Source organism: Salvelinus namaycush, chromosome 17 (assembly GCF_016432855.1).
Source record: "Salvelinus namaycush isolate Seneca chromosome 17, SaNama_1.0, whole genome shotgun sequence".
Taxonomy (NCBI): domain Eukaryota; kingdom Metazoa; phylum Chordata; class Actinopteri; order Salmoniformes; family Salmonidae; genus Salvelinus; species Salvelinus namaycush.
Genome location: NC_052323.1, coordinates 13,408,911 through 13,426,722, shown reverse-complemented (window position 1 = coordinate 13,426,722; position 17,812 = coordinate 13,408,911). Strand labels below are relative to the sequence as shown.

Genomic DNA, 17,812 nt, shown 5'->3' with positions numbered 1-17,812 from the left:
GAGAGAGAGAGAGAGAGAGAGAGAGATTCTGCACATGGGGAGGAAACAGTTTTAGAAACAACCAATGCCTATAAGATCCTGTATCCCTTGTATTGTACAAATAGTGGTATACATGATACAAAAGTAGGATCTCTGATTGAAAAAAAATCTATTTTTTATTGTTCTATGAAATCGGATGTCAGGTTCTCCAGGGCATAATTTGAACATTCACGTGTCCTGAACATACATGTTTTATAAAATATAAAACCTTATCACATTAATGTTGTTTGTCATGTGTTTAAGGACGTCATGTTTCACAGGCATCTGTAGATTGAGTATGAGTTTACTGTTCTGATAGTGCAAAGGGAGTGCTTGTCTTACTCAGACTATACAACACACATCAATTAACACTCACTGATCTGTCTTCATTTCCTAAAATATAGAAATAACTATAGGTAGCCTTAGGCTTCATTTATGTGTGTTGTGTAGTCTGATCCTAACGATAGCTGTGATTGTGGCTAACGCTAGCTGTGATTGTGGCTAACGCTAGCTGTGATTGTGGCTAACGCTAGCTGTGATTGCTGCCAAAGATAGTTATACTCCAAGCTTACAGGGATTCCCTGGCTCTGCCGCATCTCATCAACAATAAAAGCTGTTGCATTTCTAAGAGGCTGGGCTCCCACTGCAGACTGGAGCCAGAGGGTAGGGGTTACAGAGATGGATTACCTGCAAATCTCAAACAGGGAGACACACACACACACACACACACACACAACCACACACACAGCCACAACCTCACGTCCCTGCCTGTCTATCTGGCCATTCCATTTCAAATGCTTGAGTGAGGAGAGAGGAGCAAGTATTCAGGCGGTTTGAATTGGTAATGTGAAATGTGAGAGCAGAGCAGGGCTAAGCCTGCCTAGATAAGGACAGCAGGATGGGAGAGTCATAATCATTTATTCTATGAAACGGTGCAATAGAGGCCATCGGTGTGGGAATATGGTGTGAAGGAGTGTCAGTGTTCCGCTGGGATCACCTCCAGGATGATCTGGACAGATCTGTTCAAGGAATCTGGAGACAGAATAAAACACAGAAAAACTATTATGATACCATTTTACCATACCCTCCATAATTATTGGGACAGTGAAGCATGTTTCCTTCTTTTAGCTCTATTCTTCAAAACGTTGGATTTGAAATCAAACAATGACTACGAGGTTAAAGGGCAGACTGTCAGCTTTAATTTGACATTATTTTCATCCACATTGAGTGAACCGTTTAGAAAGTAAAGCACTTTTTGTAAATTATCCACCCCCCATTTTAGGGGAGCAACAGTGTTGGGACAAATTCTCTTATATGTGTATTAAAGTAGTAAAACGTTATATTTGGTCCCATATTCATAGCACGTAATAACTACATCAAGCGTGTGACTCTACACATGTGCTGTTTGTTTTGGATGTGTTCAGATTTGTGCCCAGTAGAAGAAGAGAAAGTATCATGAGTAGAATATGTTTCGAAACACTTCTACATGAATCTGGATGTTACCATGATTACGTATTGTCCTGAATGAATCGTGAATAATTATGAGTGAGAAAGTTATAGACGCACAAATATCAAGTGAATCTGTCCTCTTTACTTTTGCTCCCCTCAAATGGGAGACTATGTACAAAAAGTACTGTACTTTCTAAACAGTTCACCCGATATGGATGAAAATACCCTCAAATTAAAGCTGACAGTCTGCACTCTAACTTCGTTGTTACTGTTTGATTTCAAAACCAAACTTTTGGAGTTTGGAGCCAAAAGAAACAAAATGCTTCACTGACCCAATAATTATGCAGCGTTAGGACAATATTATTTCCAAAGTGTCAACATAGACACATTGTTGGGATTCATGCTGCAATTTTGATAGGATGCCATGCTGAAAATTGATTGGAAATTGATTACATGTGGTAAACTATGCGTGGATAGTTTAATGGTCCACTGACGTACCGATTAATCCCTTGAGTTGAACAATTGCTTTATAAAGATTAATCAATGCTGTCCATATGCCAGTAGTATGTATGAGTTCCACAGTGATGTCTAGTAAATGCATTTAAATGCCTTCTAAGTGTAGGTAGCGTGTTACCTAAACCATCCTGTAGCCACTTGGGTCTGCGGTCAAACACAATGAAAATATAGTAGGCTGGGATTCCTGTCAGGGAGATGGCGAATCCTATCCCTGTGTTGACGGGGTCGGAGTAGAGAGAGAGGAACACCATGAAGAAACAGGTGAAGGAGAAAATGGCTGGAATGAAAAGAGGAACCTGGAGAGACGGACAAAGAAGTACAGAGTCAAGGATGTGAACAGTAAAGTGTTCAGTAGTTGTTTTCAATAAGACAGCCATTAGACAGACTCTGTCCATGTGATTGTCTGCACATCTCTCACTCCAGTGTTTAATTGCTAAATTGTAATTATTTTGCCACTATTGGCCTATTTATTGCCTTGCCTCCCTAATCTTACTACATTTGCACACACTGTATATAGACTTTTCTATCGTGTTATTGACTGTACGTTTGTTTATCCCATGTGTAACTCTGTGTTGTTTGTGTCACACTGCTTTGCTCTATCTCGGCCAGGTCGCAGTTGTAAATGGAGAACTTGTTCTCAACTAGCCTACCTGGTTAAATAAAGGTGAAATAAATAAAATTAAATTAAAAATGTGCGCAAGATGCTTGCATATTGGCGGCTCGTGCATCGGCCTCCACGGCCACATGCAGTGGCACAGAAGGAGCGATGTCCTAATCGCCCTTTGATGTGTTTATGTCTACGTGCATCTGCGACTGTGTGTGTGTGTGTGTGTGTGTGTGTGTGTGTGTGTGTGTGTGTGTGTGTGTGTGTGTGTGTGTGTGTGTGTGTGTGTGTGTGTGTGTGTGTGTGTGTGTGTGTGTGCATAAGCACTTTGTGACAACTGCTGATGTAAAAAGGGCTTTATAGACACATTTGATGATTTTGATGGTTGATGATTCACGTGTGTTGGACTGACCTTGAAAGGGCGTGGCATGTCAGGGCGTGTGTATCTCATGTAGATGAGGCCCAGCACAGCCACGCCAATGAAGAGCCAGCGGAGGAAGCTCATGAAGTTCAACAGACTGTAGATATCTCCCACAAACAGCTGAAACACCGTCATAGGGTACTGTAAACACACACAGAGAAAGAATGGACACTCCGACACACAAACACACACACACACACAGAGAGAGAGATAGAGAGAGAGAAGCAAACAAACAAACACACGGATACAATGAGGAAGTGGCAGACACCTACCCACAAAGCATGATAACAGTTAAAACATAAATACAGGAATGCAAAGTTTTAATTGTGAACCCTGTAGAGCAGGTCCTCATAAAGACAGTAAAGAGCGATATGTGTGTATAAAAAATAAAAATAAACATTTATCTGACCAGAACGAGGACGGCTGCCAAAGGAGTGTGTCTGCGGACGTGGATCATGGACAGAACCTCAGGGAGATGGCCCTCGCGTGATGCCACGTAGAACATTCTAGAATGACCAACACAATCACACAATCTTCAGGATGAAATGAGAAACACCTTCAACAACAACACTTCATCATCGTCTTTGTAAGCGGTGTCCAACAAAATCCAATATATGAAAACTACACATGAAAGTCGACTACTGACAGTCACAGCTGACCTTCACACAGAAATGCAATGTCAGTTATTGTGTTTTCACTATACCACTATACCACACATCTAAACTTCTGCTTAACAGGGTTTGGCAGTTGAAAAAAAAAGATAAGATTAGATTCCTCTCACACAGTCCTCAAACATTGTGTTGGGAAGGGAAGGCAATTTTTCATTCTCCTTGGCAGGAGAATCTAGCGAAGGCTGCGGTTTGACACCTGAGTTGACGCAGCCCACCTTGAGAAAGCGAACAAGCAGCCATTCATCGAACCAAAGCACGACAAGGCTACAAATACCGGCACCGCCACCGAAAAGTTCCCCATCATCTTCCCTGCAAACGTCTGCAGGAAAAACGAGAGAGAGAGAGAGAGAGAGAGATAGTATGAACCAAACAAGGACAAAGAGATGCAGAAAAAGATCCTCAATTCAATGATGATCTAATTAACGAACATACACGTAGCTCCAATGCTCTCACACATTCCTTAAGAGCAACATCACAGACCTGTAAAACCGTAAGGAAACTAACACCATTAGAAAGATCTGATCAGATCAGAGCCCTTTTAGCGAATAACCCTCCCCCTTCTCCAAACAGGTCTGAGATCACTATACAGTCTCTGTCTATGGCTATGTCATTAAGACTGCAAGATGATTTAATTATCATTGAGAAGGATGGACTGTGTGGAATCACGTAAGGCCATACTGGGAAGCAGAGGTGTTGGGCTTGGAGGTCTAACCAATTACAGTTTAGAGTGCAGGAATCAGGCCCTGATGAAGCGCTGATGAGCGAGGTGTGTGACTGCAGTCAATGCGCTTCAAGTGTATCAATACATCACACACAGAAATACATAGGACTCTCATATTAACGCCAGCCAATAGCGGTGGGTGCGTGTAGGATCAGTGTCGATCAAATCGGTCAATAGGCAGTGAGCTTGTTGGATGCCTTACCACGGCGACGGCTTGCGATGCCAACAGCTCCTCTGCTGACATCACAGTGTAGTATGCCACGTTAGTCAACACGTAGCAGAACGTGACTATCGCCATGGAGATACAGATGGCCAATGGGACAGTCCTGAGGATATGTAAACATTTGAGACCAACAATTTTACGATCAGGCAAACCTATTGTACGTGAACAAGATATGGAATGAGGAGGACGAACTCACTTTTCTGGATTCTCTACTTCCTCAGTCACAAAGTTCAGATAAAACCTGCCGGCAGAAAGTTGGAGCTTTACAACAATATTACATTTGGCAATACTGTACCTTACAAGAGCTCATACATGCTCATGACAAGTAATAATGCATTACACTAGTTGGCTTCATGAAAAGGGTAGAATAAGATATTAAGGCTAGTTACGTTATAAGAAGTCCATACCTACCACCCAGCATAGGCGTACATCCCAGAGTAAAAGGCCAGAGGAAGGCCTGTGAGCTTGATATTACTGACCTCAAATGCATTCTCAAAGTTCTTAGTCTCCCCTGCACATAAACACAAAGAAGGAATTACACGTTCAACCAAAGAATATCAAAACTTGTTGAGTGTTTGACAAGGTATAAACATCTGTCTCGGTAGCTGCAGCTGTAATTACATTCCAGTACAATACACACATACTGTATGTAGTGTATTCCTCTTTAATGGAACACACTTGCAAAGAGGCAGATAATAACCCTCTTAAAGCTGAAATGACTGATGTTCAATTAACATTGGTATGGCAGAACACCAAGCCTACAGACACTTTGTAGCTATTATGTACCAAGCCTGTAATGTGTCATGTTGATAGTAGAGCTACTCTGTAGCCAATAGACACCAACCATGTTAATAAAGTATAGCTATTTTGGTCAAGTGGTGGGGATCTGTGGAATGTCCCTGTAAGAAACATAACGCTATGTACCACAAATATTTTCAGGCTTTCAGGGATTTCAACATTTTTGAGGAGTCATGAAAGAGTGTGGGAGTAAATGTGATGTAAGCATTAGCATGCTATTTCTGTGGTTTTAATCCAGTGTAACATATGTGACTCGTTTCAGGAAACTTGGCGTATGTCGCACGTCACTAGTTCACAGGGGAGGCATTTTATAGTAAACATGTATTTTTTATTGAAAAATGCGTATTGGGACAGAAATGCCTTCTGGAACATGTGAACTTTCATGTGCTTTAATAACAAACTTGGATTCCATCTGTAAATATGAATACAATTGTTAACTTCATTGGGATAGGGGGCAGCATTGGGAAGTTTGGATGAAAAGCGTGCCCAGAATCATAAAACACGGGACGAGATGTTAAAACTGTCCATTGTGCCAATAGATGGTATGCACTCACATGAGATTTGCCGTGATGTTGACAGAGTGGCATGGGAGGTTTATTTCTTAGACTGGGTTAAGATGTCAATTTTGGGACACATCCTCAGTAGTGTGCCTTCGAATCAGTGGGTGTTTCAGCCTTTAATCACTAAACACCCTCATCAAAGGTGGCCAGCTAAAGGGTGATCAAGCCTTAGCTTGTGTCCCATGCCCAATTAAGATTTCCCACGGGACTATGCAAGGCAGGGGCGTCCTCTTCCCTGAGCCAGCCCTACAGCTGACCGCATACCTCATATGCCCTCCTCAAGTTGGAGGGATCTGAATTGGGTTCTCAGGTGGGGGTGGGGGGTCATGAAGTTATAGCCCAGTAAGGGTCCTTCCGTTTGATCCAGATCCACTGGCTGCCTCTTTCAGCTGCTTGAGAAACTGCTCTGACGGTCTGCCGCAGAGCCTGTCCATGGATTCCAAGTTCTTTCAGCAACCTGATGGTGGAAGAAGCCACGAATCCTCTGCATCCCACTTCAACTGGCCAGACTTTTGCATTCCAGCCACGCTGAGTTGCGTCTGCTGCCAACTCTGTGTAACGCAGTTTCTTACGCTCGTAGGTCTCTTCAACAGAGTTTTCCCACGGGACTGTGAGCTCTATGATGTACACAGCCTTTCGTGAAGGGGACCAGAGTACCATGTCTGGCCTAAGGTTGGTAGAAGCAATCTCAGGTGGAAAAATGAGTTGTTGGCCAATATCGACAAGCATCTTCCAGTCCCGGGCCATGCCTAGGTGTCCAGTTTCTGGCTTTGTAGGAGGATGCTTGGGCCTTTTCTGTCCCTCCCGGATGAATGTTGTTGTTTTGACGGGATTGCTTGTTTTTGGAGGTAATGAATTGGTTGCACTCCTCTTGGTCTCAAGTGCTGCAACCAGGCTCTTGAGGACCTGATTGTGCCTCCAGGTGTAGCGGCCTTGTGAGAGGCTGGTCTTGCAACCTGTCATTATATGCCTGAGAGTCGCTGGAGCTGGGCAGAGGGGGCAGGTCGGGTCCTCGCCATACCATTGATGTAGGTTTTTTGGTGATGGAAGCACATCATAAACAGCTCTTATGATGAAGCTGATGTTGCTTGCCTCCATTTGCCAAAGCTCACTCCAGTTGATCTTTCTCCTCTCCAGGCCTTCCCACCGCGTCCATTGCCCTTGTTTAGCAAGAGAGACAGCCTTTGCACTTCTTGCAGTCTCCTCCTGTCTGCGCACCTCCTCGACCACCAGCTTCCTGCGTTCAGATGTTGTTGCCTTATGGAACGTTGGTTTGCTTGCTGCCAGGCCAAAGCCTCCTCTTCCATGCTGGATATTCCCCACAATGTCTTGGTGTCTCAGGGCTGATGTTGGTTGCTGCACAGCCTTGGATGATGTCCATTTCCGTCCAGTTTGTAGAGGAGGTGCATTCTTGCTAATGGTCTGATCTTTGGAGTCCTTCAATTTCATCTGAAGTCTTACTTTAGAGCACTTGTACTCCTCCGTTAGACTTGTAAGAGGTAGTTCAAGGACCCCTTTGCCATAGAGGCCGATGTTACTCAGGCATCGTGGGACACCCAGCCATTTCTTCACGTATGAGGTAATGGTTCGCTCCATCTTCTCCACTGTTGTTATTGGGACCTCATAGACGGTGAGTGGCCACATTACCCGGGGGAGAAGTCCAAACTGTAGGCACCAAAGCTTGAGCTTCCCAGGCAGTAGGGTCTTGTTGATGTTCTCAAGACCGTCGGCGATGTCCTGTCTTACTTGCTGCACTTGATCTTTATCCCGGAGGCTTTCGTTGTACCATCTACCCAGGCTCTTGACGGGTTGCTCAGACACCGTTGGTATCGGGTCATCTCCAATGCAGAACCTCACATCTTTAAGCTGTCCCTTGACTATGGAGATGCTTCGAGATTTGCTTGGCTTGATTTTCATCCGGGCCCACTTGATGTTATCCTGCAGTTTTGCAAGTAGCTGCCTGGTGCATGCTGCAGTGGTGGTCAGTGTAGTCATGTCATCCATGTATGCTCGGATAGGTGGGAGACGGAGCCCTTCCTTAGTTCTCTCACCGCCGACCACCCATCTCGATGCCCTGATGATGACTTCCATGGCCATAGTGAAGGCCAGAGGTGAAATTGTACAGCCTGCCATTATGCCCACTTCCAAGCGCTGCCATGTTGTTGTGAAGTCAGGTGTTGTGAAACACAATTGCAGGTCTTGGAAATAGGCCTTTACCAGTGTAGTGATGGGTTTTGGTACGTGGAAAAAGTTGAAGGATTCCCAGAGGAGTTCATGGGGAACTGAGCCAAAGGCATTGGCCAGGTCGAGGAAGATGACATAGAGGTCTCTCTTGTCCTTCTTACCTGTTTGGATTTGGTGCCAAATCATACTAGTATGTTCCAGGCAACCAGAGAAACCAGGAATGCCTGCTTTCTGTACAGATGTATCAATGTACTTGTTCCTTTCCAGGTAAGTGGACAGCCTCTGTGCTATTATACTGAAAAAGATCTTCCCTTCGACGTTGAGAAGGGAGATTGGTCGGAATTGACTGATGTCTGTCGCATCCTTCTCTTTCGGGATTAGCACACCACCAGCCCTTCGCCATGCCTTTGGTATTATTTCCTTCTGCCACACTATCCTCATGAGCCTCCAAAGAAAGCGTAGAACATCCGGGGCGTTCTTGTAGAGCTTATATGGTACTCCATTAGGCCCAGGAGCCGAGGCCGCTCTTGCTCGTCGGACAACGTTCTCTACTTCCTTCCATTTTGGAGGGTCAGTGTCCAGATTGAATTCTGGTGGTTGAATAGGTGGGATGTCATGTGGGATGATTATCTGCTCATGCCTTTTCGTGTCCTGGTGGACCTTTTTCAGATGTTCTTCCAGTTCTGGCTTTGGAGTTTTTAGGATTCCGCACTTTTCCTTTGCGAAGAGGTCTTTGACAAACTTAAAGGTTTTTTTATAGAACCGTGTTCTTGAGTGTTCCTTCTTCCTACGAAGTTTCCTTAAGTTTTCCGCTCTTCGCAATGTTGCCAGCCGACATTTGATGTCTGCTTGGAGTAGCATGAGACCTTCTCTCTCTGCATCAGAGGCCTTCTTCCACTGCTTTCTCAGCTGCCTTCTCTCTCTGACAAGTATCTCGATCTCTTGCTGCCTCCTAGATTTGGCTGGCGCGGGTGGTGTCTTGCCACTTCTCCTTTCGTTTACTCCAAAGCGCTCTTCTCCGTAGTGGTAGATAATGTCTCCCATCCTTTCAAGCTTTTTCTCTGCTGTTCCTACCTGTTGTTCCAAGATTTTTGTCAGGTCGTTGTTGATTGTTTCCCACTCTCTCTTTTCAACAGCTTTGGGCCACTTCACACTTGGTCTGTGCCCTTTGACCTTTTCCTCTTTTAGAGGTCTCTGTGGTTGGGTGAGTTCATCCACCGGCATTTCTGTGCTTGTGTTATCCTCCTCCGTTACAGGGGTGCTGATGCTCTGCGAACTTTGGTTTGCGTCCCGTCGCTGTGCTTCATTCGACTGATTTGACTGGCTGCTTCGTAAGAAGTACTGGTCAATGCGAGGTCCCTGTCTCTGCTCTCCCAAGCACCTTTTCCTCCCTTGATGGATCCTTAACCCCCTTGCCGATGTTACTCTCTCCCAACCACAGCTGCACACCTGAAGTGTGTGTCCTGCTGCTGTTATGGTTGTCTCATGTGCTGTGTTCCTACTCGTAGTCGTTTCCATTCCTGGGTCCGTAGCCGTGTGATCAGTCGTTGAGCCATCTTGCGCCCCAGCTCTCGCAGGCTCTAGGGGTATGTTCCTTTGTTGACTTTCAGTAGCACTTAGCGGGTGTCTCCAACATACTGAAGCAGCGTCGGAGACTGCCAACATGGGTAGCTAGCCCATTATAGCCCCATTGGGGTCTATTCCCTCCGGTCAGCTGTCTCTCCAAGCTGTCACACAGACTTTCCTATGTTGTCAGCTGTCCTTTCACAGCAGTCACTGGACTAGTCCAGATAATCAGAATCATAAAACACGGGACGAGATGTTAAAACTGTCCATTGTGCCAATAGATGGTATGCACTCACATGAGATTTGCCGTGATGTTGACAGAGTGGCATGGGAGGTTTATTTCTTAGACTGGGTTAAGATGTCAATTTTGGGACACATCCTCAGTAGTGTGCCTTCGAATCAGTGGGTGTTTCGGCCTTTAATCACTAAACACCCTCATCAAAGGTGGCCAGCTAAAGGGTGATCAAGCCTTAGCTTGTGTCCCATGCCCAATTAAGATTTCCCACGGGACTATGCAAGGCAGGGGCGTCCTCTTCCCTGAGCCAGCCCTACAGCTGACCGCATACCTCATATGCCCTCCTCAAGTTGGAGGGATCTGAATTGGGTTCTCAGGTGGGGGTGGGGGGTCATGAAGTTATAGCCCAGCAAGGGTCCTTCCGTTTGATCCAGATCCACTGGCTGCCTCTTTCAGCTGCTTGAGAAACTGCTCTGACGGTCTGCCGCAGAGCCTGTCCATGGATTCCAAGTTCTTTCAGAGTAAATTGCCTGTTACTCAGGCCCAGAAGCTAGGATATGCATATAATTGGTAGATTTGGATAGAAAACACTCTAAAGTTTCTAAAATTATGTCTGTGAGTATAACAGAACTGATATGGCAGGCGAAACCCAAGGACAAACCATCCCCCACAACAAATGTTCAGCCTACCACTGTTTTCAATGGCTGTCACTTTTATTATAAGGCGAAATCCTCCCAGATTGCAGTTCCTAGGGCTTCCACTAGATGTCAACAGTCTTTAGAAAGCGTTTCATGCTGGTTTTGGAAAAATGAGCCAGTAGATTTTGATAGAAAACACTCTAAAGTTTCCAAAACTGTTAAAATAATGTCTGTGAGCATAACAGAACTCATATGGCAGGCAAAAACCTGAGAAAAATCCAACCAGGAAGTGGGAAATTAGGTTTGTAGTTTTTTTAAGTGATTGCCTGTCCAATATCCTGTGTCTATGGGGTCAGATTGCACTTCCTAAAGCTTCCAGGAGATGTCAACAGTCTTAGAAGTTGTTTCAGGCTTGTATTGTGAATGAGGATCGAATAAGAACTGTTTCAAAAAGTGGTCAGGCTGAAAGCCTTTAGTTTAGTCTTGCACGTGGCCGTGAGCAATTCCTTTCTAATGACAACGGAATTGTCCGGTTGGAATATTATTGAAGATTTATGATAAAAACATCTTAAAGATTGATTATATACATCGTTTGACATGTTTCTACGAACTTTAATGAAACTTTTTTTACTTTTCGTCTGGACTTTGTGCCCGCGCTTTGTGCATTTGGATTACTGGACTAAACGCGCAAACAAAAAGGAGATATTTGGACATAAAAATGAACTTTACGAACAAAACAAACATTTATTGTCTAACATGGAGACCTGGGAGTGCCATCAGATGAAGATCAGCAAGGTAAGTGATTCATTTTAACGCTATTTCTGACTTTTGTGACACCTCTCCTTGGTTGGAAAATGGCTGTATGGTTTTCTGTGGCTAGGCGCTGACCTAACATAATCACATGGTGTGCTTTCGCCGTAAAGCCTTTTTGAAATCAGACACTGTGGCTGGATTAACAAGAAGTGTATCTTTAATGGTGTATAATACTTGTATGTTTGAGGAATTTTAATTATGAGATTTCTGTTGTTTTGAATTTGGCACCCTGCAATTTCACTGGCTGTTGGCGAGGTGGGACACTCACGTCCCGAACGATCCCAGAGAGGTTAACTTCTTATCCGGTGAAATTGCAGAGCGCGAAATTCAAACTACAGAATTATAAATATTTAACTTTCATAAAATCACAAGTGTAATACATCAAAATAAAGCTTAACTTCTTGTTAATCCAGCCGCTGTGTCAGATTTCAAAAAGGCTTTACGGCGAAAGCACACCATGCGATTATCTGAGGACAGCGCCCCGCATACAAAAGCATGAAAAACATATTTCAACCAGGCAGGTGCGCCACGAAAGTCAGAAATAGCGATATAATAAATGCCTTACTTTTGATGATCTTCTTCTGTTGGCACTCCAAAAGGTCCCAGATACATCACAAATGGTCTTTTTGTTCGATAATGTCCTTCTTTATATCCATAAAAACTTTAGCTGGCGCGCTTCAGTCAATAATCCACCCAGTTTCCCTCCATCAAAATGCATACAAAATTAATCCCAAACGTTACTATTAAACTTTTCCAAACAAGTCAAACAACATTTATAATCAAACCTTAGGTACCCTAATACGTAAATAAACGATCAAATTTAAGACGGAGAATCGTTATTGTCTTTACCGGAGAAGAATAACGAAGAACGCGTTCTCTTCCACATGCTTGAAAACACTACAACCAAAATGGGAGCCACCTAGAAAAACAAACATTTCTGGCTCATTTTTCCAAAACCAGCATGAAACGCTTTCTAAAGACTGTTGACATCTAGTGGAAGCCCTAGGAACTGCAATCTGGGAGGATTTCGCCTTATAATAAAAGTGACAGCCATTGAAAACAGTGGTAGGCTGAACATTTGTTGTGGGGGATGGTTTGTCCTTGGGTTTCGCCTGCCATATCAGTTCTGTTATACCCACAGACATAATTTTAGAAACTTTAGAGTGTTTCTATCCAAATCTACCAATTATATGCATATCCTAGCTTCTGGGCCTGAGTAACAGGCAGTTTACTTTGGGCATGCTTTTCATCCGGACGTGAAAGTACTGCCCCCTACCCAAGAGAGGTTAAGTAACGAGCCCAGTTCGTTTAGCCACGGAAAAAGGGAGGAACCTTCCCATTAGCCATGATTGGCTGAGATAATGGATAGGCTGGACATGCCAGGAGATGAGTTTGGATTGGTCTGCCATGTAACATGCTCATTTATTGTTGATAGTCCTTTCTATCTTGCCATTTTTAAAGATATACATAAAATAGTTTTGCTACTTTTCTCAACAACATTAATGACCTGAATTTAGCAGGCACTATCAACAGATCAGTTGGACAAAAGTGACTGGCTACTTTCTCCACACACCACGATCAGTGTGAACTGGAGTGACTTGACACAACGCTGGCCAAACAAGGTGTAGCTACAAACAAAACAGAGTTAAATGCCTGTGATATGTGGTTGTCCCACCTAGCTATATTAAGATGAACGCACTAACTCCTTGATAAGAGTGTCTGCTAAATGACCAAAATGTAAAATGTAAAAATGACAATGTTTGCATTGGTAGTAGTATGGGTTGGGATTATGCCGGTTCATTGTTTAGCTAGCTAGCTAGATGATTACATGACCCATCAAGTTAGCCAGGTGTGTCTCAGGGGGATTACGGCCATCTATTGTATTTCATGAACATGTGTACATGTCTAAACAATAGTTTAAACAAGTATATAAGTATAAAATATTTATAAAATATGTGTATCTGTTTTTGATATTGCTACTATTCAAGTAACCATTTCACTGTACCGTTTACACCTTCTATATCCTTGCTATAGTGTGTGTTTACCAGAGGCGGTAATGTGAAGGAAAAAATGACCTGCACCAAAGTCAGTTTAAGATATAGGCCAAGGACTACAGTACATAAAGTGTATTTTTAGCTGGAGTTTTTCCTTATTGTAGGCTACCACTTTTACCACTTTTAGTCTTGAAATCTTTGGTTGTTTACTAAATTACTCACTCTGTTTAGCACATGGCATCACATGTGAATCTTTAAAGTGATGAATGGGGCTAAGGCTTAAGAGGGTGTGAATGATGCTGAATGGGTGTAGACAAAGAAGAGCTCTCCAGTAGGTGTACCAAAACAGTCAAGGTCCATTTTCTCAAAAGTGGGGTTACAAGTTGACTTTCAAAACAGAATTACATTGTTCCTCAACTGCAGTGTATGATATACCATTTTCAAGCTCTGAGTCTCTACTCGTATCAAATGTAAAAAAAAAAAACTCAATTTCAAATGCTACATAAGACAGAATCGAGGCGGTCGGTCACATATGATGATGGTGTTGATTGTAATGATCATGGTGATGATGATGACGATGATGACGAAGGCTTACCTTTGAAGAGCATATAGAGGCCAGGTACAATAATGATGGCGATGGCCAGCAGCTTGCTAAAGGTGAGGAAGATCTGAATCCTGTTTGTCCAGCTCGTACTCATACTGTTGAGATACATCACTGACGCTGTGGAGCAGGAATACACATGAACACACACACACACACACTTTGTGAGACTGACTGATACCTTACATTCATTTGAACCATCTCACTGATAAGCACAAAAATTGTATTGTCCAAAGTTTGTTCAATTCAATATACTGTAATATATATATATATATATATATATATATATATATATATATATATATATATATAATGCTGTAGCATCAATCTCAGACATACTTATTCCTATAGAGGTGGCCAGTTTGATAGCAATCTCGGGCACTCCACACGGCATGAATATGGGTTCCAGGATATATTGTCCGAAGGCCAGGGATATCACTGCCAACCCTGCAGGTCTAGAACAGACAACACTGTCACACACAGACCCAAAAACACTGACCCAAACATACACGTTTACCAAACAAACACAGTGACCGGAAACGCTGACCCACAAAGCTGTGAGATCTGGGGCATTATTCACTGTTCAGAGTGTTGGGGAGCATGTGACGTTCTACTGACACAAACCTGTTTTACCCAACCTCACAACTGTTTATTAGCTTCCCCTGACACTAACAGTCTATAACAGTCAAGTAACTATAGTTACTGATATTCAGTGGTTACTGACTCAAATATGTCTGCTTGGTTCAGTTGAGGCAATTACAGTAAAATATCCAGGGAATACTTAAGCAATAAGGCCTGAGGGGGTGTGGTATATGGCCAATATACCACGGCTAAGCGCTGTTCTTAGACACGACGCAACGTGAAATGCCTTGATACAGCCCTTAGCCGTGGTATATTGGCCATATACCACCAACCTGGTATATGGCTAAGAATCTAATAACTGTTGCACAGTCTGTGGGCTCATCCCCAGATCGCTGTTCATTTCCCATAGACTCAAAACCATACATCCCCCCCTGGCCTGGGTTAACCTGCAGTACAGTCTAGTATAGCAGGTTTGTTTACACTGCTCTGCTACCACGGGTATCAACGGACCAGGATGGGATCCAAAAGCCTTTGCTATCTTTACAATGCTTAGATATATACGCTAGGCCCATCCCCTTCTCTCTCTCATACACGGACAGTATAGAGTGATATACACACACCTTGTTGCAAGTATCTACCCCCCCCCCTTCCTGCTGCTGTCTCTGTCTCACACACACACACCTACCTGATGGCGATGAGGTCAGCCCAGAGGCGTATGAAGGCCATCTGTGGTCCAAAGGCCTCCAGGATATAGGTATAATGTCCCCCAGACTTCTGGATGCTGGTTCCCAGCTCTGCATAGGACAGGGCCCCTGGGAAAGGAAAAAGGGAAAGGTTTAGGACAGGGGAGTGGCTAGCCAGCTATAAAACATTAGCAGCATCAGCAACAGCAGATAACTGGCTATAAGAGTAAAATGTGATTCATTGTATTCATAATCATGTGTGTGTGGCGGGAGAGAGAGAGAGAGAGAGAGAGAGAGAGAGAGAGAGAGAGAGAGAGAGAGAGAGAGAGAGAGAGAGAGTGTGTGTGTGTGTGTGTGTGTGTGTGTGTGTGTGTGTGTGTGTGTGTGTGTGTGTGTGTGTGTGTGTGTGTGTGTGTGTGCGTGTGCGTGTGCGTGTGTGTGTGTGTGTGTGTGTGAGAGAGAGAGAGAGAGAGAGAGAGAGAGAGAGAGGGGTTAGCGTAAAGGGTAATTGCTGTTTCAGCAGTTCGATGGTTAGTTAGAAGGCAGTAGCTACCGTAAGGCTTCTGTAATAACAGTAATATAATGAAATAATACAAGAGTAGAAGCGGAAGCTTTTCCATAGCAGCAGACAGTTAGCAAAGTTCATCCACCCCCCGAAGCTTTCATTCACACTCATCATCTCAAGAAAAGCTGTTTTACAAGTTTAGCACTTTCTTTTGGGATGCATCACCTCTAGTGTCTTCGGGGAAGGGGAAGCAGGGGAGATGTAACCCTGAACAGCAATACAAACACAATCTCCATCCTCCATAGCTTCAGTTCGCATGCATCATAAAACCACTCAGCACACCTTTACTCAGGTATGTCTCCTCCCTCCTGTCGACAACTACGTGTGACTCACCGAACAGGGACAGCACTCCGCAGGCAATCCACACCACCAGAGACATTCCAACACTCCCAGAGTTCTTCAGGATTCCCTTGGGCGAGATGAAGATTCCTGCTCCGATGATGGTCCCGATGATGATGGAGATTCCCCGAAGCAGGGTCACCTTCTTCCTCAAGTCTACCTTTCCGTTGGGAGCATCAGGCTCTTCTTTTGGGGCAGGGGTATCCCCCGGGTGTCCCCCATTTTGGGGGGTGTTGTTCACCCCAGTCCCCTCACCAATGACTGACCTCCTGGTCATCCTTGTACTCTATCACACACACACACACACACACACACAAACACACACACAAACACACAATGTGTCACACACACCCCTCACCTTTCTGGTACTTTGGGTCCCAAAACAACCTTACGTTTTTTTCCGTCTGTCTGCAGTGACCTGCTGTTGAGAATACAGAAGAGTAAGTTACTCAGACAAAGCAGTCTGTTACTGGTTCTGCTATGCAAAGAACTTCTACCACTGGGAATTAGACCAAACCTCTTGGGAATGGCCTCTCCCACTCTCTCCCTCTCTCTCTTAGACACACAGACACACTCACACGCACAGACAAACACACACTCTAATCTCGCTCTAAAGCCCCACTCATTCAGTCGCTCTCTCCCTCTCTCTTTTACTCTCCCACTTGCTGCCTCTAACACTTTTTTTCTCTCTCGCCCTCTTTTGTCTATCTCTCTCCAGCGTTCCTACACTCCCAAACCTCTTACTATCTGACTGGTCACTGTGCCTCACTGCAGAACCAGTCTGGTAGTGTTGTCTGGTAGTGTTTCAGAGGTGTTTGCTTTGGGCACCCTCTACCTCAGGATATCAATGATGTATCTGGATAATCACCTGAGAGTTCACAACACAGTTATCCCAAAACAAAAGGGGGACCAGAAACTAGTGGAACTGATGCAACCGATGCCAAAGTGCTCTGATGTCACATGTCACATGACACGCGGTTATCGTCAACGCATACGGTCTGGACTTGTCATTCACCACAAGCTACCACAACTCGCCTTGTGAATACACACAAGGCTTCCAGTAAGATCATACTCATTACCCCACTCAGCAAACACTACCAACCAACCAATGGAAAAGCAAACAACTTTATTCAAGCATTGTTTAAAAGTTGTGAGGGAGTGTCATTATTTTTTTCCAACACCTTCCTTTGAAAAGTAGGCCAATAAAAATACATAAAGAGAGTTGCATACTCTATACAAGGTCCCAGTAATTTATTGGTTAAACCACCGATGTTTAGGCATCATTGTGCCTTCTTCAAGGTGAAAAGTTGAGGCAACCAATCATACTGGTTCAGCAACTGTATCTCTTCCTGATAAGCTGCCAGACAAACTGGGTCAGAAGCCTTGGTTTGAGATAAAGACCTTGGAATTCTAGGACAAGGAGCCATATTGGCTCTGAAAAGGCTGGTGGTTCCAGTCGCCTTCCAGTGAGTCAACCAAGAACACCTGGAGATGGGTTTTCGGTTTACAGCTGCCTGCCACAGGTGATACACGGTTAGAAAACCTCTCTACACTACTCAGTTGCAGCTGCACTATTTACGTTTCAGTGTTACTTTAGTCCCGGTGTACTACTTGTACTCAAATCGAAACAA

General features: G+C 44.0%; 1 protein-coding gene across 1 annotated transcript; it reads right to left on the bottom strand.

Moving 5' to 3' along the window:
• Window positions 1-994: 994 nt before the first annotated feature.
• On the bottom strand, window positions 995-16,458 carry LOC120061956 (cystine/glutamate transporter-like). The gene is made up of 12 exons (XM_039011741.1): window positions 16,176-16,458; window positions 15,280-15,406; window positions 14,352-14,467; window positions 14,007-14,132; window positions 5,035-5,134; window positions 4,820-4,864; window positions 4,603-4,726; window positions 3,895-3,998; window positions 3,418-3,514; window positions 3,000-3,149; window positions 2,102-2,279; window positions 995-1,050 (listed from the first exon to the last, which is right to left on the bottom strand). The coding sequence occupies exons 1-12, from the start codon at window positions 16,456-16,458 to the stop codon at window positions 995-997; spliced, it is 1,506 nt and encodes a 501-aa protein (XP_038867669.1).
• Between the last annotated feature and the right edge of the window lie 1,354 nt (window positions 16,459-17,812).

Bases quoted from the DNA above. Each gene is read 5' to 3' on its own strand.
- LOC120061956 (XM_039011741.1), bottom strand. From the start codon at position 16,458: ATGACCAGGAGGTCAGTCATTGGTGAGGGGACTGGGGTGAACAACACC. The intron at 3,515-3,894 runs GTGGGCTGCGTC...TGGTCATTCTAG, and splicing joins TGCTTGTTCGCTTTCTCAAG to AATGTTCTACGTGGCATCAC. The intron at 1,051-2,101 runs GTAACACGCTAC...TTCTGTCTCCAG, and splicing joins GTGGCTACAGGATGGTTTAG to ATTCCTTGAACAGATCTGTC.